General features: G+C 38.7%; 1 protein-coding gene across 1 annotated transcript in view; it reads left to right on the forward strand.

Moving 5' to 3' along the window:
* ATP8B4 (ATPase, class I, type 8B, member 4) overlaps window positions 1-27,771 on the forward strand; it is a 266,323-nt gene that overhangs the window by 15,594 nt on the left and 222,958 nt on the right. The window contains exon 3 of the mRNA XM_006831865.1: window positions 24,838-24,951. Coding sequence (XP_006831928.1) covers window positions 24,838-24,951 — 114 coding nt within the window. The remainder of the gene's footprint in view (window positions 1-24,837; window positions 24,952-27,771) is intronic.

Here is a 27,771-nt window from a genome sequence, read left to right on the forward strand (position 1 = left end):
GTTGTTCTGTCTCTCACTGAAAATGGTGCACTAAAATCTATTTTTGTAGAGCTATTTATTTCTTTACTCAATCCTATTAGAGGCTGATTTGTGTATTTTGAGGCTCTTTCAATGGGAGCATAGATATTTATTATGGTTATGTTTTCTTGTTCAACTGACCCTTTAATCTTGAGACAATGTCCTTTGTCTGTTATGCTGGGTTTTGCATCAAAGTATATTTTATCAGAAATTAATATAGACACTCCTGCTTGTTTTTAATTGCAATTAGCTTGACACATTTTTTTCTATCCTTTGATTTTTAATCAATTTTTGTCTTTGTGTGTAAGATGGGTTTCCTGTAGCAGCATTTGAAGGATCCTGTTTTCTTATTCATGCTGCTACTCTCTGTCTCTTGTCTGATACATTTAATACATTGATGTTCAGTATACTTATTGATATGTATGAATTGATTGCTGTCATTTTACTGTGTGTGATTTTTTGTGGTGTTTCTGGTTTCTTTGTTCCACATAATTTTCTGTGCTGAGTTCATTTTGTTTGAGGGTTTTCTTTTCATTTTCTTCATTGATGTTTTAATGTTTACGAAATATTTATGGTTTTCCTTTTTCTTGATTTGATGTGAAGTTGTATTAATATTAATTTCTCCCTCAGTTTAAAACAATCTGTTTTATCTTGAACTCTAGTTTACTTCCTCGCCACTTAGAAGTTTTGTAACTACACTTTTTCCTCTTTTTGCTTTGTAGTTGTCTTCATTATAAATTAATACATCTAGTTCCTGATTTTCAGTCTTTTTAGTTTATTTTACTTTGGATACTTATCAATCTGGATTGAATTCTGGGTGGTGTTGCTGTGTGTGTCAGTCTTAGGTTGTTGTCTGCTATTGTTGATTCTCAGTCTAAAGGGCTCCCTTTAGTATTTTTGTGAAATTGGTCTACCTATTACAAATTCCTCTGATTTCAATTTATCTGGAAATGTTCTAATTTCATCGTTGTATTTGAGGGACGGTTTTGCTGAGTAGATGATTTTTTTTTTTTAAGGTTTTTAAGGATTTCTTTTTTTAAGGATTTAGTGAACGTTTACAGGGCAGATCATCAGTTTTACATTCAACAAAACATACCTTGTTTCATTACAATGATTATAATCCCCTCCATGTACCATCAGTTAACAATATTTCTCTCTAGTCACATTAGCTTTTTTTTTTTTTTTTAAAAAAAAAACCCACAAAACATAAAAACAGCAACATAAAAACACTCAGGCATGTATAATAAGTTACACCTCCAAACGGCATATTCTGTAAAACTGCCTCCTGGCCACCGGCTCTTAGTCCCTCTCTTCTCATGAATCTAGAGTCCTCTGCCACTCTCTCTCCATGTCCCCATCTCTGCCTCTCATTGTTTTCCAGATAAGGTCCTGCATTCTGCTTATGCTATTCTCCCTTGATGGTCTTAGGCTCCTCTGTTTTTGGATTGTAAGATTAACAACTCCCCTGTTCTTGTTACAAAACTTCTACTTTTAACATTTGTGACAGTCGCAATTAGTCATGATAACAATTATTGACTACTGAATCATACGAATCTTATCCCCATCTCTTTTCACCAGACCCATCTAGACAAGATGAAAACTATTCAGCAGGGACTCTTTCTTCTCCCACACACTCTTAAACTAAACTCCCTCTTGAAACCTTGTAAGCCAGTCACTTTTTGCCTTTATTACCTCCTCATTTTAGGTAGCCAATATCTAAGTTGCCCGTCCCTATGTACCCTGTGTACAGAGGGGATAGCATTGATACTTGATATGAAGACTCCTTCCCTCTCTGTTGGTATTTAGAGTTACTAGCTCCATAAGTATAGGCCAGGTTCATCAAATTGTAGCAATTTACCCTTGTTTCATTTATCAAAAAAAAAAAATTTTTTTTTTTGGTTATCTTCCTCTAGTCGTGTTTTGATTCCCAAGCCATAAAGGCTAGATCAAATGGGTACTGTGTGCAAGATTGGGTGTTCTTGTGCATCTCCCCTTACTTTGTATCAGCTGGATGCTTCACTGTCAGCTCTAGCCCTCTGTGGCTATGTCCTTGTCCATGGGCTCAAGTGTCCCCAGGTCTCACCACATTTTGGACCAGCCAGCCCTTCCTCTTCTCTCTCTCATCTCCAGGTCAACAGGAGTCAATGAACTATGGATGAACTCAGCCCATTTCTTCATTGCTGCCTTTCCCCCTCTTCCACTCACCAGTAGACCAATTTTGGTCGCCAGCAAGCTTACATGCCTGTTCATGTGTTCCCTTTGAGTTTCAGTCTTGTCCTGAAGGCACTTGATTACTTGCCTTGATGTCTTCCTGGTGAACAGCTTTCTTATCCTTGTAGTACCCAGTCGTGCTGACATTTTTGTTTTGGGTTCCTGACGACCTTTCTTTGAAGATGTATCTTCTGTTGCTTTAACTGTTCCAGGCTGCTCTGATTGTCCTTTCTAGTGGGAATGTCCCACTTCAGAAAGTTCTGGATGGGACTCAGGATTCCACCTAAGGTCCTATACTTTGCAAAGGCTTTGCAAGAGGCCTGTTTCACTGGGCAAGTTTTAGAACCTCTTTTTGATATTCCAATCAGTTATAGGCTGAAGACGGGCTTACAAGTTTTCTGTAATCATGTTTCCCAACATTCCTTTCTATCCCACTCAAGTGTCTATTTTACAATAGTAGGCAAGGGAAACCAATATTCATAAGATAGACAAGCATTTGAGTATTATTTACCCTCTTCAAACTATGCCTAGATCCCTGTATCACAGAGCCCTGTTGTTCCAAGGTTGAGCATGCATCACTATTTACCTCTGTCCCACTTAGGCCATGCAAACCTGTCTCAGTGTTCCCCTATCTATCTTGTTCTTCCACCTCCTCCCCCTTCTTGTATTGTCCTCCCAACCCCCGAACTAAAGCCCTCACTCCAACCCCACTGTTGTGGTTACCTTATATTGCATTAACTCTTCCTTCCATTTAAGACAGCCTATTTGTGTGTGTGTGTGTATGTGTGTCTTTCCTTGACTTTTAAAAAATATATATATTTTAAGGTTTTTATTGTGGATTGAGTGAAAGTTTATAGGGCATATCATCAGTTTTACATTCAACAAATCATATACCTTGTTTCATTACATTGATTATAATCCCATCCATGTACCATCAGTTAACAGTATGTCTCACTATCCACTTTAGCTTTTTAAAAAACAAACAAACAAACAAAACCACTCAGGCATATATAATAATTTACATCTCCAAAGGGCGTATTCTGCAAGTCTGCTCCTGGCCACTAGCTCTTAGTCCTTCTCTTCTTAGTCCATGAATCTAGAGTCCTCAGTCACGCTCCATCTCCATGCCCCCATCTCTGCCTCTGTCTCTGGTGCTGCTGTTTCTCTGGATAAGGTCCCACATTCTGCTTGTGCGTTCTTCTCTTGATGGTCATAGGATCCTTTGTTTTCTGGACTGTAAGATTATCCACTCCCCTGTTTTTGTTACAAAACTTCTACCTTTACAATTGTGACAGTTGCAATTAGTCATGATAACAATTATTCACTATCAAATCTTATGAATCTTATCCCCATCTCTTTTCACCAGACCCATCTAGACAAGATGACATCTGTTCAGTGGGGACTCGTTCTTTCCCCCCATACACTTAAACTAAACTCTCTCTTGATACCTTGTACTCCAGTCACTTCGTGCCTTTATTGCCCCCTCATTTTAGGTAGCCAGTGTCTAAGTTGCTCGTCCCTATCTACCCTGTGTACAGAGGGGAAAACATTGATACTTGATTTAAAGACTCTTTCCCTTTCTGTTGGTATTTAGAGTAACTACCGCTCTGAGTATAGGTCAGATTCATCATGAAAATGTATCTTCTGTCACTGTAGCTGTTCCAGTCTACTTGCCCTTTCTAGTGGGAATGTTTCACCTCATAAGGTTCTGGATGGGACTCAGGATTCCACCTAAGGTCCTATACTCTGTAAAGGTTTTACATGAGGCCTATTTCACTGGGCAAGTTGTAGAACCCCTTTTAGGTATTCCAATCAGTTATTGGCTGAAGGCGGGCTTACAAGTTTTCTCTAATCATGTTTCCCAACATTCCTTTCTATCCCACTCAAGTGTCTATTTTACAATAGTAGGCAAGGGAAACTAATATTCATAAGGCAGTCAAGGATTTTAGTATTATTTACCCTCTTCAAGCTATACCTAGATCCCTGTATCCCAGAGCCCTGTTGTTCCAAGGTTGAGTATGCATCACTATTTACCTCTGTCCCACTAGGCCATGCAAACCTGTCTCAGTGTTCCCCTACCTATCTTGTTCTTCTGCCTCCTCCCCCCTTCTTGTATTGCCCTCCCCAACACCCAAACTAAACCCTCCACCCCAACCCCATTGTGGTTACGTTCTTCCCTCCATTCAAGACAGTTTATTTTATCCAGTAATCTACTTGATCTTCCCACCACCTAGATCTCTGTTCCTCTGTGTTTATCTTTTTTCACATTGTAATTGTTTTGATCATAGACTGCTCTGATTCTTCCCCTGCTCAGTCTTGCCCAAGATGGCTGCTCCAGGAGCAGCTGAGCATCTTGGATTAGAAAGCAATGGATTTCTTGCTTCTGCTACAAATTCCACTGGCTGTAAGCCTTCCAACCCTCTAAATATTCCTTTATATGTGGTTCAGAGTTCTGGCACCATCCCCTGAACCTGCTTCGTCTGGTATTCTGTGTTGTTGCTGAAGGAGGTCCTCACTTCCCTTCTACCTGATCTGTCATCTTGTTTGTTCTCTGAGCAGATGATTCTTGGTTGGCAGTTTTTCAGAATGGACTCAAAAGCATATAGCCATCACTACAACAATGGATATAACCTATTAAGAATATACAATAAAAAAAAGAGAGAAATTAGATAAATGTATTAAGGTTCTTTCAAATTCAGAGAATCAAAAAGATCCATGGAGAGGTAAAATCCTAAGTATTTTCTTTGGGAGATTGTTGGAATATCAGCACATTGGGACATACCTCCATCCTGCTGTAATGTCCAGTCTGATGGGAAATGTGGATTTTTCCTTCTCTCCTTTGTGAGCAGCATAGTTGCCCAGCTGATATAGTGCTGAATTTTACTGATAGGCCTGATAACTGGAGCAGTTTCTGCACTGACGGAAGAGTATAGATGATGACAAGTGGAGTGACAAGTTGAAATTAGTCATGGAAAGTGTCAGTAACTTGCATTTGTTATGGGTTTCTGGTTGTTAGTTTTTGCGTTTTTTTTTATATTGGGACATCACCATAGCAACAGTCTTTTTAGCCAATGTTCAAAATGCCTTTTGGTTTGTGTGCTGTTAATATCTGTGTATATTTTTCTAAGTTCTATATGGCAACAGTTTTTAGTTTTTTCTTGTAAATAATTTACTTTGAGAAGAAAATATATTTTTTGGATTTTTTCAGGTTCATTTTTTTCTGGATTCAGAGTTCAAAAATATAAATATTTTATCTGGTTGACGTCTGATTTGTTTGGATAGTGTTATTCTTTGGCTAAGCATTTGTCTGATTCCTTGTTTCCTTAATTTGGCTGTTCTGCTCTCATGTTTTGTTCAAGCCTCTGAATTCCTATTCCTAAATGATCTTAAAAGGTACGTTTAGGTAATCAAATAACTCAGTTAAATTCTGAAACTTTTCAAGTATTTAGCTGCTGTTGTTATTTATTTGTTCCAGACTTGAGATAATTTCAGGGTTCACATAAACTAGCTCCATTTCATCTGCTTTGTAAAGTGAATTTTAAGTAAAGTTATACAGATTTGGTTTAAATATATCTATATCTATATTTACTTTCTTCATTACAATGATATGAAATTGAAAGTTAATCAGGCAATATATATTTGGAATGAAAATATTTTCAATAAGCTAATTTTGATATTACAATTTTAGAATTATGTTATAGTCTTGTTACATTGAAATAACTTTTAGCTAAGAATGAAAAATAAAAACATGAAGCAGAAAAATAGGTAACTTCTGTTGCAGACTGTGAGCTACCAATGCGGTTTCCTTTGTTGGCAAATGGTTTAAGAAAGTCATCCATAAATCAATCATGTGGATGAACCATTGGGTAACCTTAGTAGTAGTTAGGAAATTAACAACAACAACAAAAAAAAACCCCACCAACTCCAACGGTCTCAAAGTGGTTTTTCTCTTGTTTTGTAATTTTTTTTTTTTTAACTAGATCAAATAGTCTAATCCTATGAATTTTATTACTAAAAGATTATCACTATTATATTTTGCATTCCTTACCTGAAGAATTAATAAAAACATTCATGTTAAAAATACAGTCTCAAAATTACATGCACTATTATAAAATGAATGCTATGATTTCTATTGCATTTTATATGTAGTTTTCTCTCTGCTTTCTTACAAAAGTATGCTATTTAAGCATTGAAGTTACCCTCAAAAACATGATACTTTAAAAATGATACTAGGAATGGATTAGGGGCTATACGTGTGTGTGTGTATTAATGTATCTGTAATGTATGCATGTATGAATAGAGTCCTGGTGTGGCTCTGTGGGTTAATACGACAGACTGCAAAACCATTTGAACTGCAAGGTCAGTGGTTCAAGCTCACCAGCTTCTCCTCAGAAACTCTATTGCTATGAGTTGGAATTGACTCGACAGCATTTAACAACAACAACAATAAATGTATGAATGTGTGCATGTAGGTAAGGGTGTCCTTATAAGTTTGTGAGCTTAGTTTTGCAAGAATGTTCTAGCTTGATTGAGAAACTGAGGATTTAAGGCAAGAACAGAAACCGGAATCTCATGTCAACATCTCTGGTGACTGTAATTGTTCTGGGCTTCATGTGTGCTCCTTGGTTCTCAAGATTGCTATGAATCAAAGTTACATCATTAAAGCTGTGGCTGTCCATATGCTTTACATTGTACCATCCTGCACCAATAGTCCAAAAGTACAGGGAAGAAGGACTGCTTTATATATCTTGATTAACTTCCTTGATACTGTAAGAAAGTAAACTTAAGTTCATTGAAGAATCTCAGTGTACAATTATCCTTTATAGGTTTTTTATCCAATTTCTTTATAGAATTTTTACCAGTTACATTTCTAGCTTGGGTATTATGTCCTTCAAGAGAATGGGAATTCACCACCTTCCAGAACAGCTTTTTCTGCCTTTTGATAGTTTTGATCATTAGACAACTTTCTATTAATTGAGCAAAATTGATTTGTATTGTTTCGTTATCTACTGGTCTTTGTTATTCTTCTTGAGGCCAAAGTAGAACAAATGTGTCTCCTGTTCCATGTAACTAGCCTCCTGATATTTGTGTTTAAAAGGTAAAATATGACTTCACCTAGCAGTTAATCACCTCTGGGTCCCTTCCTTTTCCAAGAACTTCAACTTTTCTATAATATTTTAAAGTGGGTTGCTTCAAAGTCCACACAATAATCTAGAAGTTATTTGACCAGCTTGGTGTAGAGAAAAAGTTATTAATGCAGGGCAGGATCATACTAGCTTTTTGATGACTGTTGACTTTTATTAACTTCTTATTAATCTCAGTTTCTTTGCTGATGACAGGAACTGTTTTACTTTGATCTTTTTAGGTTTTCTCCTGTAGGACTTGACACATAATAGGTACTTACTCTCTGGTTAGATGGTTCTTTTCAGTAGTGAGGAGCTCTGGCAGCTTAGTGGTTATGAATCGGGCTGCAAACCTCAAGGTCAGCAGTTCGAAACTACCAGCTGTTCCGCAGGAGAAAGATGAGACTTTCTGCTCCTGTAAAGATTTACAGCCTCAGAAACCCTGTACAAGGTCGCTATGAGTGAGAACCGACTCTATGGCACATAACAACAACAACAACAACAACAACAACAACAACAATAATGTACTAAGCATATCATCTGTATCTTCAGCCATTTCACAACCAACAGACAAAGTGAATCAGATGCTCTGGGGATAGAATGTAGGCATTGGTAGTTTTTAAATAGATCCCCAGGTGATTGGAAAGTTCCACCAGGGTTTTAGAACCACTGAACTAAGTGCCTATAAAAATATTTAGAACAACTTGTTATGAGAATAGTCGTGCACCTTATCACAAGGGATGTTTGTTGGGCCATTAATCAGTACATCTTGTTTACTTAACTAGTCCCAATTTCTATAATTAACTGTCTTTGTCTTCACCCCAGATTTTGTTGGGTTGTGTCATTGCTCTCTATGTTAACAAGCAGAAAGGCATTAAGGATACATATATTATAGTGATAGTTTCGGTGACTTCAACATGGAGGCAGAAAGGTGGAATGAATAACTGAATTTTGAAGATTCTTTTCTAAGCCATACTTCTACGATTCTTGCAATCCACTTAGTCCCATGTTGCAATATTTTAAACACTCTTGTAGACCAAATACCACAAAAACGCCATTGTTCTAAGCAAGACATTTTTGAGGTTAGAAATACAAGTGGGCTGAGCTTCTCTATAATGTTTTCCAGAGAAAGCACTGTTCAGACTTTTCTAGGTGAGAAAACAAGCTAAAAAGATGTTCTTTTTTCTCCCTCTTCCCTTCATCTTTGATATGAGAACATTAACAAAGTATATGAAAATGGTATGCTAATAATATGAACAATGTCTTTTATGTTAGTGTTCATATTTTTTTCTTTGACAAAAATACTTCTGTAGGTTATATCCTGGAAATCATTGAACTGTGGAGTAAAATATTAATAATGTATTTGCTTATGCTTTGTTTCAATAAATAGAATCCCCCCATATGAGCATATGTTTGTATTTTTTTAAAATTAGTTTTGTTACCTATGTATTGAGTAATTATTAAGTACCTATTAGTTAAATTCCTTGAAACACAACAACAGCTAAACCAGTTACCATCCTGTGTCTGAGTCAAACTGTGCTGAGTCCCTTCCTGACTAGTATGTTAATGGTAAGTGAAGTGTTTTCATCTTCTTCCCTGTCTTTACCGTCTCATCTGGTACTTTTCTTCTCACAAGATTTTTCTCATACAAATTAATGTGTGGTCCTTTCTTTAGGCATTTGAATTGTAATTGAGATCAATAGTCAGATAGTGTTTAACACAAAGGGATGATCTGAAAGGGATGTAAACCTATCATGCCTAGCATATTACCAGGCATTTAATAGGTGTGCACATTTGTTGGGGGTTGGGTACAAGAATTCTCGGAATCACTACGATAGCTGACTCCTTATTTATTCATTTATTCAAGAATCTGTTTGTTGTTATTGGGTTCAGTTGAGTCAGTTCCTACTCATTGTGATTACATGTGACAGCAGTAATCATAGTAACAAGTCCAGAGGGGTTTTTTTGTTTTTTTTTTTTGGCTTTAATCATCATGGCAACAGATAGCCGGGTCTTTCCCCCACAGAGCCACTGTTATTGGTGCTGTTAGGTGCTATGGAGTGGGTACCAACACAAAACTGAACAAGGTGCTCTCTGGTCCTGCACCATCTTCACAATTGTTGTGTGATCCCATTGTTCCTGCCACCATGTTTATCCAGTTCATTGGGGTCTTTGTTTTTTCTTACCTTCCACTTTACCAAGCATGATGTCCTTCTCCAGGAACGAATCCCTCCTGACAACATCTCCAAAGTACAAGAGATGAAATCTCGCCATCACTGCTTCTAAGGAACATTCTGATTGTACTTCTTCCAAAACAGATAAGTTTGTTCTTCTGGCAGTCCAGGGTATTTACAATATTCTTCACCAACACCATAATTCAAATGTATCAGTTCTTTGGTTTTCTTTGTTCATTGTCCTGCTTTCATATGCATATAAGGCAGTTGAAAATACCTTGTTTAGTTCTGGCGCACAAACTGACATCTCTGCTCTTTAATACTTTAGATGAGTTTTGCAGCTGGTTTGCCTAATGCAATATGTCATTTGATTTCTTGACTGCTGTTTTCATGAATGTTGACTATGGATCCAAACAAAATGACGTTGTTGACAATTTAAGTCTTTTCTCAATTTATCATGATGCTATTTATTGGTCTAGTTATGAAGATTTTTGGTTTTTTTTACATTGAGGTGAGGATTTTTGTTTTCTTTACATTGAGGTGCAAGCCATACTGAAGACTGTAGTCTTTGATCTTCAACCGCAAGTATTTTAAGTCCTCTTTGCTTCCAGTTGGCAAGGTTGTATCATCTGCATATCGCAGGTTATTAATGGAGTTTCCCTCTAATACTGATGTCACGTTCTTCTTCATATAATTCAGTTTCTTGGATTGTTTGCTCAGCATACTGTTTGGATAAATATGGTGAAAGGATACAACCTTGACACATACCTTTCCTAATTTTAAATTGTTCACTATCCCCTTATTCTGTTCTCTAACAATTGCCTTTCGGTCTATGAATAGATTCCTCATGAGCTCAGTTAAGAATGGGAATACCCATTCTTCACAAAGCTATCCGTAGATTTTTATGATCCACACAGTCGGATGCCTTTGCACAGTCAACAAAGTACAAATAAATGTTTTTCTAGCATTCTCTGCTTTTAGCCAAGATCCATCTGATAACAGCAATGACATCAAATGATAATCAAAATGTTCAATACCTATCAATTTCAACGCAGTAATACCTAGGATATTGATCTTTATCCATCCTGTTTCATTTTTGACAAATTCCAATTTTCCTAGATTCATACTTTGTACATTCCATACTCTGATTATTAATGAATGATTGTAGCTGTTTCTTCTCATTTTGAGTTGTATTCTATCAGCAAATGAAGGTACTCAAAGCTTTGTTCCATCCACATCATTATGGTCAATTCTACCTTGAGGAGGCAGCTCTTCTCCAGTCTTATTTTGAGTGCCTCCCAACCCGAGGGGCTCAACTTCTGGCATTATGTTGGATAATGTTCTGCTGCTCTTCATAAAGTTTTCAGTGGCTAACCATTCTGAAGTGGTCTGCCTCTCCTTTCTAGACTGTATTAGTCTGGAAGCCCCACTAAAACTTGTCTACTATGGGTGATCCTGCTGTTATTTATAATACCAGTGGCAAAACTTCCAACATCACACAAGCCACCACAGTAGAACAAGCTGACAGATCAGGGGCAGAACTACTAAGTGGACTCAAATCGCCAATTGTTTTAGGTTAACAGATAAGTACTGAAGGACAGAACCACCAGGGATGTTTGCATTGATTTCGCAAACATTTATTGAACATCTACCACCTTCCTGACAGTGGGGGTGAGGTACAAAGAAGTGGACAAAGTGTGGTAGTGTTTTATCTTCAAGGAGCTCACAGTCTAATGGAAGACTTTTCTTTAAGTCTAGAATCATAAAATTTTTTAGAAACCTAGGAAGCATCAAGGTCCTGATGTTTTAGTGTTTTGGTGTCAATTTCCTTATTGAGAGTATAAGAGCATCGTTTTGCTGGAAAGGACTATTGTGGAAAGAAGATACCTAAAAATGATTTCACATCCTTTGTTGTTTTAAATACAAGCAATAGTGATTGGAGGAAAACCAGGATTTAAAAAAGCCATCAGGCCACAGGCCATATTCAAACCCCCAGGGTTTGCCTCCCCATACCCTTTCAAATCTCTTGTCCTATTTATAGGGCTGCTGGTGACCTTCAGTGGGAGGGACACAGAACATAAGTCTGCTGTTCCCAGGAAATGACCCCTGATTCTGTCCTTCCGCATACACTGACCTCTCCTTCTTCCTTTGTAGCTGAAGGGCTTGGAAGAACTTGGCTTTATAACATTTAACCTTAGATGATATGAATCCGGAAGAGGATTGTGGGAGAGGAATGATCTTGGGAAAGGGACTGTGAGGGAAATGGGGCAAAGTGGCAGAGGAGATGTGAGCACCACAGCCAAGAGCATCTCTTCATTCGTTCGCTCAGAAAGCAAGGGAAGTGGTCTGGTCTTAAGCGTTCCAAAACTTTGTATAGTCAGTTATTCCTACTGGCCTCCCTGGTGACCCTTAGGTGGATCATTAGCTATTAAATAAGTAAATCCCATTGCTACTTACCCATGAGTTTGGTAGTTAGAATTGTCCCTGTGAGAATCAGCTTGATTACAAACCATTTCAGCAACCTAGAGCATCTATTCTAGTAAGTTACGATTAGAAATTCATATTAGAAACCACTGTGTTTTCTCTAGTCACATCAAGGTAGGTAGCTCTTGCTCTCCTCAGTGCTTATATGGAGTTCTTGCTGAACCTTAAAGTCAGATCCTACAGAAGATAGCTATCTATTATTGTTTTTACCACTGGGAAGTTCCACTGCTATTCCCTGAAGCAAATTTAGGGTAATCTTTATTTTTAGCTCAGACCATCCCAATCATAATCTCCAAATTTGGTGAAAATTTATCAAACCCTTTGTGCATGATGTGGTCATAAAAAAATAAAAGACTGAGGATTCAATTTATTTATAAACTAATACTGTTTTTGTGAAGTTTTAATGATAGAGATGGCTTCTGAAAGCTTCATCAACCCTAGTCCCCCGACCCCGTAGAGAATTTTCCTGCTCCAATTCTCAACCAGTCCTCCATCTCTCCCTCTCAGCACCTCTACTCCCAAATAAAAAACATTCTACAAACAAAAAACATGAAGCTCGGTGCTGTGGGTTTGTCTAAATTTAGATTCATCACCCAACCCAGGATGTGAGGGGACTGGAAACCAAGAAAGTCTGGGAACATTGTAGACAGACATCTTCATGATGAAAAATCTCAGTTAGCTCTGCACCCTGCAGAGGGTGTGACCTCAGAGCCACATGCATTTTCCATGTGATCCCCAGGAGCTCAGGAGAAAATTGCATAGTTCCCCCAGAGCTGGTGTTATTTATGCATAATTCTAGTGTAAGTGGTAGAGCCCTATGAAGGATTAGACTTTTTGTAGTGTGTTATTATAACCTCCTGGCCCTTGGGAAATTCTTTATGGGTGTTTTTTGTTGTTAATTGGACTTTTCCATTGTGCCTTTGTTATTGTCATAAACATTGAGGTCCTGCCTGAAATTTTGCCTCATTTCCAGATTGTACACCCGAGCGAACAAAGTCTAATTTTTAGTCCTAATAAACAAACCATCTCAGTATACAGTAAACTGTCCAAAGACTCCCTTGTAATCCAGGAATGACTCTGAGCAAGCCCGCAACCGTATCAACTCAGAGAGGCCTGCTTTGGCCATCTAAGGCCTCTGTGCCTCAGATTGAAATGGTCCAATGGGATAAAGCTAAGGACCTATTTCCCAAATGCTAGATCTAGAAGAAAGGAGCATGAAAATGCTTTGACAAAGTAGAAATAGGCAAAACAAATCATTAGAGGTGTCCTATGAAATCCCACTAGAATACAACCTTTGAATTGCTATCTTTTCTCCTTTGCATGCCATTCTTTGTTTCCCTCTTTTAACTTCAAGTAGGATTATTCAGGTTTCACTCTCTCTCTTATTTCAAGTATTTTCCATCCTTTCCCAGAAGTCAAATAAGGAAAGTTAACATTTTGTTTGGAGTTATCTAAAAGTCTTTGTATGTTGCATGCATCTAAATACCCTGGAGGAAAAATTATTAGTGTGATTAAATTAATCTCAGAGGGAAATGTAATTTGTTCCCTTGGTAATTGTCCAAAATTAGTTCTTTGGAGATAAGTTACTATTTACAGACCATTTACTCACTCTAGAGCAATCTTTGAGAAGTGGGGGGATTAAAGCAGGATCTGAAGGGTGGGAAACAGAATCTAGTGAGACAGATTTGCTCTGGGAGGAGAGATTGAGAGCTGCTAAGCCTTTGCTAACTGCTATCTACATTTCTATGTATAGATGGGAAGCAAAGCTCCCTAGACGAGTCTAGCAATGCTCTCTAGATTGAAAGAACGGCAAGTGATTGTTCTAGCTGATTTAATTAATGTGAACAGATCACTGTGCTTTCATTTAGAGAAGCTCTGTTCTTCACTAAGGTGAAGAAAGCTCTATGAGAGTCCGTTAGTTCATTAAGCAAGAGGAAGTCTAAAGACTTCTTGTTTTTCATTTCCCAAAAAGCATACACAGTTTGGGAGAACTCATGACAACATGAAACATTGTTTTTATTAAAGGACAAACTTTGCAACTAAGCTAAGTCTCAGTTTCCTCATCAATAAAATGATGCTGAAAGACTACCAGCTCATTAGGCTTTTTGAAGATTATCTGAGCCGATGCATGTACAGTGCTTAGCACAGTGTTTGGTATATGTAAGGAGCCAGTACATGTGAGCTAATGCTATTGTATGCATTTACTTGTCATAGACACGCTGTTCCACAGAAAGTCATAAATCTTGTACAAGCCTTGGTGACACATGAGTCACACTCATTTTCCTTGATCATACCAATGTGTAGTCCAGCAGTCTTCAGACATTTTTGAGCATGTTTTCTACTTTATAAATGAAAATCTCTCTCTCTCTCTCAATATATATATATATATATCTCATCTCTCTCTCTCTCGATATATATATATATACATATATATGTATATGTATATATATATATCGAGAGACAGAGAGAGACAGAGGCAGAGAGAGAGAGACAGAAAGTGAATCCTCAGTTGGAGCTGTGGGTTAATGAGCAGGACTGCAAATTGAACCATAAGGTCAGCGGTTCAAGTTCACCAGCTGTTCCTTGGAAACCCTATACAGGGTCACTATGGTCGTATTGGCTGAAAGGTTTGTATCTCTGACCTTCTGGTTAACAGTCCAATGCTTATCCTACAGCATCATACCAGTACTCCATATGTATATGTATATTTATTTGTATACACTACTCTGGCAGAGTAGTGGTTACGAGTCAGGCTGTTAACCTCCAGGTCAGCGGTTTGAACCTACCAGTTCTTCTGTGGGAAAAAAGATGAGGCTTTCTGCTCCCGTAAAGAGTTACAGCCTTGGAAACCCTATGCTGGGTCGTTGTGTGTTGGAACCAACTCCACAGCATACCACAACCACCGCATGTATATATATATATATATTTTAAAGTTCATGGAAAAATGCCATTATCTTTTAATTTCATTTTTTCATAAACTTTTGAAACTCCTTGTATATGTATATGTTATACATATAGTAACAACAATGTGTGCATTAAGTACTAAATCTAAAGTTTTATATTTTTAGTTAAAAATACATATAGAAGTTCTTACTGATTAATTTTTTTCTGAATCCTAAGATTGCATTAGGCCTGGGAAGTCAAGGAAGCAGGATTCCTTAAGGAGTCTTGGCACTCAAGGTGGTCCTCCTCTATTGCTTACTGTTTTCTTCATGGTACTGATCACTTTCTTATATCCTGTTATTGGTTTACAAGTTTATTGTCTGCTTCTCTAACCTCTGGCCCTATAGATTGTGAATTCTTGAAAGTTGAGCCATCATTCACCTAAAGCACACACACACACAAATTGAAAAATGATAGGCCATTCATAAAGTATCAGTAAAATAGTGAGCATTACTTTTTATAATGAGGCTCAAGTGTATAAACCTGGAGAAAGATGAGGCTTTCTGTTCCCATAATGATTTACAGCCTCGGAAACCCTGTTCAGGGTCACTATTGGTCGGAACTGACTACGACGGCACTTAACAACAACAACAATGTATAAACAGACCTGGTGTAGCACTGTGGGTTAATGCACTCGACTGCAAAACCGTTTGAACTGCAAGGTCAGCAGTTCAAGTTCACCAGCTGCTCCTCGAAAACCCTATACAGGGTTGCTATGGGTCGGAACTGACTTGACGGCACTTCACAACAACAAAAATGTATAAACACATACCTCAAGAAAGCAAAGCAAATAGAAAATAACATTGTTAAAACAGAGCATTTGAAGAGTTTAAGCCAATTAGCAAAATGAAGTGAATGCACAAACAATTAAGCACTTGACTACTAACCCACCTAGAGACTCTTCAGAAGAAAGACCTGAAGATCTGTTTCCTATTAACATCTGTAGCACTAGTTCATAGACTTAGTGCCTGACACATAGAAGGAACTTAACAAGAAGAAATTAAACGGATGAATGAATACTGGGGAAAATGTGTCTTTTTTCTTTTCTGCAAATATTTTTTGTGCGTGGCTGGGAGCCCAAGCTCACGAAAATGCTATGATGGTGATGGAGATGGTGATGGTGATGTCAGTGATGATTGTGATGATGATGAAGATTATAGCCAACATTTATGGAGGGCTTTGTGAGTGGACTCTTACCCAAGAGTGTTCAAGAAGTGTTCTATCATCTTTCTAGTCTTCTCAACCCTGAATGGCTGGAGATCCACACTGGGCAATCTCTGACTAATACTGAGAAACTGTGGTTCGGCCTGGTGTCAGTAAGGCGCCAGACGCCCAATCTCCAAACCCATTTGCCCCATCCATGCATTCTTTTGGGATCTTTGCATAAACATGAGTGCTTCACATATTTCCTGAGTGGCACAGATGCTTTTTGGCCACTTCCTCTTTTGTGCAAGTGGTCTGTGGACACAGTCTCCTTTTGGTTTTTGTTTTATGGTTTAGAGATAATCTCTTCCTTTGGAGCCAAGATTATTTCTTTCTCTGGATTCCAGTTTGTACCATAACAGTACTATATCTGCCTCCTCTGGTGGCAAGAGATGTAGGCTTTTTTTCTTTCTCAAGTTTCTGACAGTTGCTTTTTATAGCTGCAATGATATAAAAATGTCTCAGCAAATGTAGGAAGATCATTTGATAGTACTGAAGCTGTGGTAATCATTGCGAAAGTTCTGGGGATTTGGTCTGTGGGATTCATAGACGCAGGCAGTGTTCCTGTTCAACCACTGAATGTAGTGCAATTTAGCCTACTGTGACTCATTCTGTAAGGGAAACAAAAAGATAAAGTAAACGTTTCTAGGAAAACATAAACTGGTCTTGAATGTATTATCAGTACCCTTACTAGTGTCTGATTGGTTGGAAGTAAAAGAAACACCAACTCAAATCAGCTTAATAAAAATAAATTAACTGATCATATGATTAAACATGCAGAGATAGGTTTAGCTCAGGAGAGGCTTGGTCCAGTTTCTTTCTCTGCATTTCTCAGCCCTGCATCTCTGTGTAGGCTTTCTTCTTAGCAGCCTCCCCGCTGTTGGTCCCAAGATGTTGCCAGTGACCCTTACTATGACTTGCTTCCAAGTTAAAATACAGTAGGACTGAGAAAGATTACTTTTTTAAAAGTTCAGATTCCCAGAATTGCTGTATCATGCGCCTATCCCTGAACTCAAAATTGTAATTAGTTTTACAAATTAGCTGGTTTAAACTAATCAGAGCCTGACCTGGGAGTAATGGATGGCAGTTGAGCTAAGCCAGACCATAGAACTGGAAAATGGAGAGTAGTCAAATGTCAATTTCATATGGTATTAAAAGAAACTTAGAATTGGAGTACTGAGGTTGACTTTTTTGTATTAATGCTTTGAAGCTGATTTTTGAAATATTGTTATTTGAAATATTAATCGATTTCTGGTTGTGATAGCCATTGTTGCTGTTAAGTGCCATTGAGTTGGTTTTAATTCAGAGAGTACCTGTATAGAATTCCCAAGGACTGGCTGATGGGTTTGAACCATTGATCTTAAAGTGCAGATCCTGCAGTACAACACACCAGGAGTTCATGATAGCCATCAGTGATGCTCAATAATTGTTTCTGACTTTCTGTCTTTTCTGGGAATTGATGACTCTTCCTGGTCAATGAGCTGTGAGTATTTGGGTTGAAGCATTTACTTGTTCATGTTAAGACTTGTTATAGTTACTTTTTATCTTTAGTACTGTAACTGGAAATGTTAGCGATGGTGGCTGCTGCCCTGAATCACTGTGATGAGCATAGTGACTCAAGTTGGACAAGTAGCATGATCAATAAATGAATTCATACTGTGATAAGCCATGAAGATTTCGGAATTGCTACTGTAGCATAACCCAATTATCCTGCCTGGTATACTGCGTTTCCTAAATCCTTTTGGATTATTTGAGAGTCCAAGTGCTCAAAAGGCATGAGGTCTTACCTGACTTCCTCTGATTTCACAAGGGGAAAGTACAATCAAATTCAAAATCAGCCCAACACTGAGGTGGAGGTCAAACATGCTACCACTTTACAATTTCTGACACCAACTATCCCTCCCACAACACTCTCTCCTTCACATCTGGGTTCAATACTCCATTACAAAGACTACAAAGAATTCATAGACAATACTCATGATTATGACATTTATTGAGGAGGTGAGCAAGGTACAATTCTGGACGCAGCAGTTCCCCAGCCAGGAATACCTCTTCTATGCCATACTGCAGGCATGCCTTGCTCTTGCCTTTGTGGCCCCTCAGCCTCTGTCCTGCTCAGCCAAGTGTTACAAAGATCGTTTAGCCTGTCTGTAAATGCTCAAAGGCCACATTCTGCAAGTCAGCCTCTTGTCCATAGGTACTTAGCTTGACTTGGTCCGTGGGCTGGGAAGCCTGCAGCAGACCTTTAGGAAGCAGACCTTTAGGACTTTCTTCTGAAAAGCTTTTAGGTGGATTAGTAGTCAAGTGCTTAATTGTGCATTCACTTCATTTTGCCAATTGACAAATTCTTCAAATGCTCTGTTTTAACAATGCTGTTTTATGTTTGTCTTACTTTATTAAGGTATGTGTTTATACAATGTTGTTGCTGTTGTTAAGTGCCATGGAGGTGATTCTGACCCATAGCAACCCCGTATACAGTTTCCAAGGAGCAGCAGGTGAGCTTGAACCACCAATCTTGCAGTTCAAACAACTCTGTAGTCTGGCGCATTAGCTCACACCATCACCCCATGTCTCCATTTATATGTGTGTGTGCTTATACAATAAAGTCTCACAAAAAAAAAAAAAGTCTCACCATTTTATTAATGTTTTATGGATGGCCTATCATTTTTCAAATTGTTATTGTGCTTTAGGTAAATGATGGCCCAACTTTTAAGAATTTGTCACCTTAGCTAAACAACAGAAGTCTTCTTTACACCCATCAAGAAGTCAATGTTGAAAGTTTAAAGAACTTTGGCCACTGCTAAACTAAGGGAGCAGCTGTCTTCAGTATACGTCTGCTTTTAGCTTTGATAGCAACCAGAAGAATCATTCTTGAAGGCAGGTGAAAAGGAATAAAAGGAAGCTGTAATCACAACTCAGCTAATAAATAACCAGGGCTCTTGGTGAGGGGTTAACTAAAGAAGACCTAGACATACAGTAAAAAAGTGGTAACAGGCTAGAAATGCACAATGGGAGAGAGGGTCAGGACTGATTATTTTGTAAGAGTAGGCATCTGCTTTGGGATAAAGTGAACTGGGTCCTGGAGTGGTGACGATGCTAGGCTCTGCAAGCCTGTATTCAAAAGCTGGCTGCATCACTTATGACTTGTAACCTTGTGTAAATTCCTGAATCTTTCCAAATCCCAGTGTCCCTTTTATAGAATGGCAATTTTGGTACCTATGTCACGAGGACGTGGTGATGCTAAAATAAGCTATGAAATGTAAAGTTCTTAAAACAATGCATACGGATAGAACTTCATAAATATCAGCTCTTAAAATTATTATTATTGGGAAAAAGATGAGATCTGCTGCTCCTATAAAGATTTAAAAAGTCTGGGAAAGCCTATACAGGGTTGAGTGAGTTGGAACCAACTTGATGACACTTAACAATGACATGATTTAAATTATTACTATAGCTCTATACCTTCTTCTGGAGTCCTATTGTAGCACTGTAAGGTAAGCACTGGACTGTTAACCACAAGGTCAGCAGTTCTAACCTACCAGCTGCTTCCTGGAAACCCTATACAGGGTCACTATGAGTCAGAACAGACTCTGTGGCACGTAGCAACAGCAACATTCTTTCTGTTGCCCATCATTTGTGGTCTGGACTAACTCAAATGTCTTCTTCCTTATTTTCTCACATCTATTTTAGTATCATCTCTAATTGGCTATCCACCTTGTATGCAGTCACGAGCATCTTTTAAAAGCTTTCAATAATTTCCCCTGTACTGGTTTTACAATAAAGCCTGATAAGGACTCCAAGTCACTTCTCTCTCTAACCTAAGTTGTGCTGGCCTCTATAGTTCAGCTGGGCAGTCCTCTTTTAGATTCTCAAGTGTGCCATCTTCTAACCCACCTCAGGGCTTATGTAGTGAAATATGCTAGGGGAGCAATGCTTTGTTCCTGCTGGTGCTGCCTTACAGGTGCAGGGCTGACCACTGGCAAGACACTGATTTCTCCACTCCTCTACTCATTCTGCCCCGTGGAGGTGGACATGTACTGTGCCCACCTTGGAAGAAGAATTGGGTCTGGTTAGTTCACCTCTGCCTTCCCCCTTTTTGGGAGTGAGCTATCTACAGGGAGCAGGTGGTCTGTGATGCTCTTCCAGGAGCAAGCTCTTCCCATTCCCATTCCAAGAAGGCCTATCTGGTCCTGCATTGCTGTAACTTTATGGTTTAGACATATAATCATGGGGTTAGTTAACCGGACCATCTGGGTAACAAACCAAAGCCATGGACTTCAGCTTGGCTTCTTTCAGCACCAAATGAGCATTGTGAGTATAGATTCTCCAACTGCCACTCTTTTTTTTTTTTTTTTTATAGCTCATTATGTTCAGAACCTCAGTGGGTTGTGTGTGTGTGTATGGGGCAGTATCCTTTTGCCTAAACTATGCTACCAACTTGGCCTATTTCTTTGTCATCCTTTAAGTTCATTGGCTAAGGACTGTCTTTCTGTTCTACTCTCACAGAGCACTCAAACTTCTCTAACACATGCATACTCTCAACTTCTTGCTCATTCTTTTCAGCTGTATTGCAATTTCCACATCATTGTTGTTCCCTGCTTAATATGCAAATATGGGTCTGGTGCATATTAGATTCTCAAGTACTTTACAGATGAATGGAGGAATGAAAAGGGAAGTTTGTTATGGCAAAAAGGAAAACTTGTTTTTGTGTGTGGTATAAATTTAATCAGATAAGATGTGACTAGGGTCCTGGTGTGGTGCTGTGGGTTAATGTGCTAGACTGCAAAGTCTGCTGGAACCGCAAGGTCAGTGATTCAAGCTCACTAGCTGCTCCTTGGCAACCCTATGCAAGGTCGCTATGGATCAGAGCTGACTCTGCAGAACGTAACAACAGCAACAAAATACAAAGGAATAAATATAGCATGAGTCTTGGTGTGGTACTCTAGGCTAATGTGCTGGACTGCAAGGTCAGTTTGAACCTCAAGGTTGATGGTTCTAGATCACCAGCCACTCTTCAGAAACCCTAAACAGGATTGCTGTGTGTTGGAACTGACTCAATGGCACTCAACAACAACAGAAAATATAAGTTGGAGTCCAGGTGTGGCATTGTAGGATTAACAATGGACTGCTAACTATGAGGTTGGCAGTTCAGACCCACCAGCCGTTCCTCAGAAACGCTATACCTGGTCACTAAGAGTTGGACCTAGACTGATGGCATTTAACATCAACAAGATATGTATGTTTTCAACAACAACAACATATGTAAGTTATCTATTGTTGCTATAACAGATATATGACTAGTGAATGAGTTTAACAAATAGAAATGCATTCTCTCACAGTTTAGGAGGCCAGAAGTCCAAATATTGGACACTGGTTCTAGGGAAAGCTTCCTCTCTCTGTCAGCTGTAGGAAGATTCTTGTCTCCTTTCAACATTTGAGGATCTGATGTTCCTTGGAGATCCCTGGAGATCAAGAAGTGCCTCAACATCCATCTTTCCCTCAGCATTGAGATCCTTGGTCCAAAGGATGTGCTTGGCTCCCAGCTCTTCTTTCTTGGTGCAGTCAGGTCCCTCCTCTGCCCTCCTCTTTATCTCTTACAAGATGAAGGGTGATACAGGCCGTACCTTAGGGTCATTCCCCCTGTATCAGCTCAGACCTTACTTGGATTTGAGTAAGAGTATTGCATTCCACCTAGTTCCCTTATTAACTGATTGTCTGATCACATCAGATCACATCATGGGGGATGATTACATCGTTACGTAACTGCCAAATTACGTAATTACAGAACTGCCAAACCACTGAACCAGACCCAGCCAAGTTGACACATATTTTTTTTAGGGGGGTGGGGATACAATTCAATCCATGGCTCCTATATAAAATTCAGTTTTGTGGGAGTGTTTCCTTTATAATGCCTGCCATAGTTTTGACTGTTCCAGCCTATGTATCTGTTGATTTTGCAACCTTAATCTCTATTTTAGTTTTAACTTGGAAGGAAAGTATAGAAAAGAAATAGAAATACTTTATCCTTTTAGTTAATTGCTTTTTCTCCTTAGCTTTCCTTTTCGCTATTATTTCTCCAAGTTCCTTCTTCCCAGCCTAACTCTTGAGTAGAGGGAACAAACAAAACAAACAAAACCAATCTGTTGTTATCCAGTCGATTCCAAGTCTTAGTGACACTATAGAACAGAGTAGAACTGTCCTATTGGGCAATTTTTATGGGAGCAAACTGCCACATCTTTCTCCAAAAGAGCAGTTGGTATGTTCAAACCACTGGTCTTCCTGTTAGCAGTCAAGTGCTTTAACCATTGCTTCAAAGGACTCCTTACTTGAGTAGAGAATACACAAGAAAATCCTAACCATCAGTTTACAAATCAATGTCAGCACATTATTATACATCAGGCCAACTAAGGTGGCAAATCCTCTTTTTTTGCTCTTCCACATCTTACCACACAGAGCTGGAAAATTTGATTCCCAGGAAATCTTAAAAAATGCTTGTATAACAGATCATTGAAATTTTCTTCAAAAGGGAAACAGTGATTACTAGGATTTAGTGTAGATTCACTTAAAACAAGTCACATAAAAGTGTAACTTTAGCTGAATGTAGATAATTCTAGTGGAGAGAAATGCTTTGCGTATGTTTGTTATGAATTCCAGTATGATCTGTCACCCCAAATCTCTTATGTTATCTTGCGAATAAGCCTCATAGAAAGACAAATAGGTAGATTTGGAAGTTGTTATTGTTGTTAAGTGCCATTGAGTCAGTTCTGACTCATAGCAACCCTATACTAGTTTTCCAAGGAGGGGTTGGTGGGTTTGAACCGCCGACCTTGCGGTTCAAACTGACCTTATAACTCAGTGCTTATCCTAAAGCATCACACCAGAAAGTGTCTAAATCAAACATATGAAAAATGTGTTAACATTAATTTGTAGCAAGATCTCTAAAAGTTTGCCATAGATTTTCTTTTATTTTTTTTCCCTTTCTTTGGTCTTATCTTTTGAATGTATTGTTCTACCGCTCTGGAAGAATAGATAAAAGATTTATTGATGAAGTAAAGCTGGGAGGCATAGTAAATATGTTGGATGATCCTTAAAGCTCAAAAAGACTTTTCATTATGCTGGTATAGCAAGAATATATGAAAGTATTTGTACATTGATACTAAAAAAATAATCTGTAAAGGTTTAGGAGGGGAGAGACTTGATTTATTTAGAAATGACTCAGGGATATCAATGAACACTGAGTTGTGGTTGCCAAAAAAAGATAATGAAATGTTGGGACACTGTATTTCAAAATCCCAATGATACTTGGGCTCAACAAGCCGGATCTGCAGTTTGAGCTTGGTTTTGGGCATCATATTTTAAGAGATAGGCAGAGAAGTTGAGATGGAGTCTACCGAGGCTGACCAAGAAGAAATATCTAGAAAAAAAGTCATGGAGAATGACTAAGGGACTTTGAAATGTCTGACTCCTGGAGAAGATTTAGGGGAGTACTATAAATAGTCTTCAAGTATTTGAAGAATGTCAACATGGAAGGGGCTTAGACTTGGTCCAAGGGGCCTAGGGGTGGAATTCAGCACATGGGAGGAAGTTATAGAGGGATTTGGATTTCTCATAATAAAGACTTTTTTTTTAGCAATTCCCATTCTGAAATGGAAATGGACTGCCATGCAAAGTGGTCAGCTTCTCATCACGCAACACCTTGGAGACAGGCCTTGTGGTTGTTGTTGCTAGGTGCCGTCAAGTCAGTACTAACTCATAAAGACCCCATGCACAACAGAACAAAACACTGTCCGGTCCTGCACCAACCTCACAATCGTTGCTACGCTTGAGCCCATTGCTGCTGCCACTTTGGGGGGTCTTCCTTTTTTTTGCTGACCCTCCACTTAACCAAACATAATATCCTTCATCAGGGACTGGTTCCAACTGATAATATGTCCAAAGTATGAGAGACCAAGTCTGGCCATCCTGGCTTCTAAGGAGTATTCTGTCTGTACTTCTTCCAACACAGATTTGTTTGTTCTTTTGGCAGTCCATGGTACTTTCAATATTCTCCTCCAACTTGTTGTTATTGTTAAGTGCCATTGACTAGGGGCTGCTTATTGGAGTTATCTAGAGGGTCATGCTTCAGGAAGGTAGAACACATGCTTTTTAAAATACCTTCTAATCTTATAAGAGGAATCCTGGTGTGCTGCTGCGGGTTAATGCACCAGACTGAAAAGCTGTTTGAACTGCAAGGTCGGCAGTTCAAGCTCTCCTCGGAAACCCTATACAGGGTCGCTATGGATCAGAACCGACTCGATGACACTTAGCAACAACAATCTTATAAGAACACAACTCAGTGCTTGGAAACAGGTGCTCAAGCAGTAACTGCTTAATGAATGAATGCATAAGTCTTTGAAATATAGACATTCACTATCTCAGGGACAGTTCTCTGCAGCTGACAGATATGTAGTTCAGTCGTGAGTTATTTTGTGGTGCTGAACAGTAACTTCTGTTAGTATCAGGAACATGCCACCTTGGGAAAACGGTGGACTTTGGGTCACACAGAATTTTAAATTTCCTCCGTAGCTGGCTTACCATATTTGCTCTGGCACAATTCATGCACAGCCTTGTAAATTTTAGGGCTAATTCTGATAATGAGGGATGCCTTTTCCTAAACTAACATGATGTTCTTTCTTTTTCAGGATAATCGTATCCACACATGCAAGTACAACATTCTCACCTTCTTGCCAATTAATTTGTTTGAACAGTTCCAAAGAGTGGCGAATGCCTATTTCCTTTTCCTTCTGATTTTACAGGTAATTTATTTTTTAGGTTGCATTTCTTCACCATCTGTGTACTAAAAGTATCATATAATTTGAAAAAGCAAGTTAATTTACTTAGTTTAAATGCTTGTGATTAGCTAAAACTATCCATCAGTTGTTGAAGGTTATTATTGTCACTTCTCTTGACGAATGTGGAAGGACTAGGAAGGGGTAAATGCTAGTACATTCATCATTTTCAGCACCGAGGTCATTTTAAAATGCAGCCCTGCACTTTATTTGAACCAGACCAAGAGACTAATAATGACTGTTTATAGCCTCCCCCCTTTCTTTATCTTCTGGATTGCCCGAATTGAGGCAGAGTCCAGCTGAGGGGATTGTGGAAATTCATTTGGAAAATTTCATTTTCATCTAAGAACAATGACAGTTTTATATATACATTGTTGTTGTTGTTGTTAAGTGCCATCGAGCTGGTTCCAACTCTTAGCGACCTTGTATAGGGTCTCCAAGGAGCGGCTGGTGAATTTGAACTGCTGATCTTGTGGTTCAAACTGACTTTGTGGTGCAGTGCGTTATCTCACAGAGTCACACCAGGACTCCTATGTATATGTGTGTGTGTGATATTATATATGTTTGAATATAATAAATGATGTGTGCTGTACACCATTGTACTGAGGGATGACTATTTTTACAGTTTTGAGTGGTTAATTGATAATAATAACCTTTCATTTGATCCCCATTTGACTAAAATTTGGGCTTAAATGAAATTTTACTTTTAAATGATATTATGGGTAAGAGAAATGCATAAATACAAATCAAAGTTCACACATACACACACAACTTCATGTTATCCAGTTTTCTACCTAGTATTTATTTTACAGAGTAATTTAATTGAAACAAATTGGTACATTCAGAATGTGTGCTGGACTTGGTTGTAGAAGGTAAGATATGGATTAGCTGTATACAGTGTAGATCAAAAATTCTGAGAACAAATTTTTCTTTAACTGAACAATGATTTGCATTAAGAGTCCTTTGTTTGTAAATGCCAGAAACCTAAATTAAGCAAAAATTGAATATATTTAGGGACATATTTATGTTCTGATGTGGCTGGATCATAGGTCAATTATGTCTTCAGGAAATGCCTTCTCTTGCTGCCTTCCTTCATGTTGACCTCACTTATAGGGAGGTCCACTCTACCTTCAGGTCTTTTGGCAACTTCAGACCCATCTTTCTAACTGCAGCTCCAACATGAGAGAGAGGAGGTGAGAAAGAAAAGCGCGCGCGCGCACACACACACACACACACACACGGAACAAGGACTGCTACTCCAGCAGTAGTCCTGGGATTGCTCAGACTCAACCACACTCGAATCCCTAAAGGAACCACAGTGTATTGATGCAATGACTAGCTTGACTTAGATCACATGTCTAAACCTGGACAAGAGACAGATCATGCCACCAAAATTACATTTCCTAAGGAAAATATGAGTACTCAGGCGTGTCTCCTTTAATATCTGATGACCACATGGTCCCTGGTCCCATAAGGTTTGTTTTGTTTTAAAGAGAGGCAGTACTCCCTTTGTTTAGTATTTTCCCCTAATAATTTTAAAGACCCCTAACTGGGACTCTTGCAGCACTGGCCATGGGTGAGTTGCAGGCAAATGAGGCTTTGGGCATGGGCTGTTGGGATTTGTCTGACTGTTTCTCACGCTTAGGTGGGCAGAGCAGTGAGCACTGGGCGTGTTCCACTCTCTCCTCACTTCCTTCCTGTCTTTGCCACTCAGTTCTCCAACCTCCACCAGCAGCCCTGGTGGCTACCACAGCAGCAGAAACAGCAGTGGCAACTAACATGACTGGAAATAGGCCCCACAAGATTTTACTATTGTGTTTCCACAATGTCCACATCATACATCATGTGTCTGATTTTAAAGAGGCTAAGTCATACCTATAATTGATACGAACTGAATGCTGAATAGACAGAAAAACAAGGAATGTATGCTTGAAGACTCCTAGAATGTAAGATTCTTTCTTACTCATTTATCCCCAAGAAATTGCTTTTGGTTTCTTCATACCATTCCAGAATTGTGAGTTCATTCCTCTTATTTATGGTCAAAAGCTCTTGTCAGGATGTTTATATCTGGAAGGAATCTTTGGGATGATTTAATCCAAACTCCTTTCTTTATTGAGGAAGAAATAAGACTTAGAGATTAGGTGATGTGTAAAGTTTTTATCTCAAGTGAATGACGTAACCGGGGCTAGAATTCAGTTCTTCCTACCAGCCCAATGCTTTTGCTGCTACCTGAGAGCTTATGAGTTTATTAAAAAAAAACAAAACAAAACAAAAAAAACTTAGGTGAAAGCTATTATATAAAACTGATTTAGTTTAGAGCTGTTTGGGTGGAGCCTGATCTCCATACACTGCCCATTTCTACCAAACACTTCTCTGCTTTGTTGCCTTTAAAGAAGTTTCAAATAGAACCTCTTTTGAAAACCACTTGTTCAAGAGAGCTGTCAACTGTCACTATATTTCTCTTAGATGATTTTAAGGCACAGGTGTAGAGAAGCAGGTATAAAAGTCCAACAGACCTGTGTTCAAGTTTTAGAAGTGTGTGTTCTTGGCCAAATGCTTAACTTGTTAGTTACTTCATTTGTAAATGATGCCCAGGGTCACAGCATTTCTGGCCTCTTGGGCACCATTCACAATGTGCTCAACATTGTGTATGGAGGGTGCTATTTACGAGTAATAAAAATCCTGTGAATTTGTACAAAGTAATCCTGGTAAAAAATCCAACTTAACGAACTTTTCTGAGGATCAAATTATGTGGTATAATGAAAGTAAAGTACGTAGCACAGTGAT

The sequence above is a fragment of the Chrysochloris asiatica genome, unplaced genomic scaffold, assembly GCF_000296735.1.
Source record: "Chrysochloris asiatica unplaced genomic scaffold, ChrAsi1.0 scaffold00004, whole genome shotgun sequence".
Taxonomy (NCBI): domain Eukaryota; kingdom Metazoa; phylum Chordata; class Mammalia; order Afrosoricida; family Chrysochloridae; genus Chrysochloris; species Chrysochloris asiatica.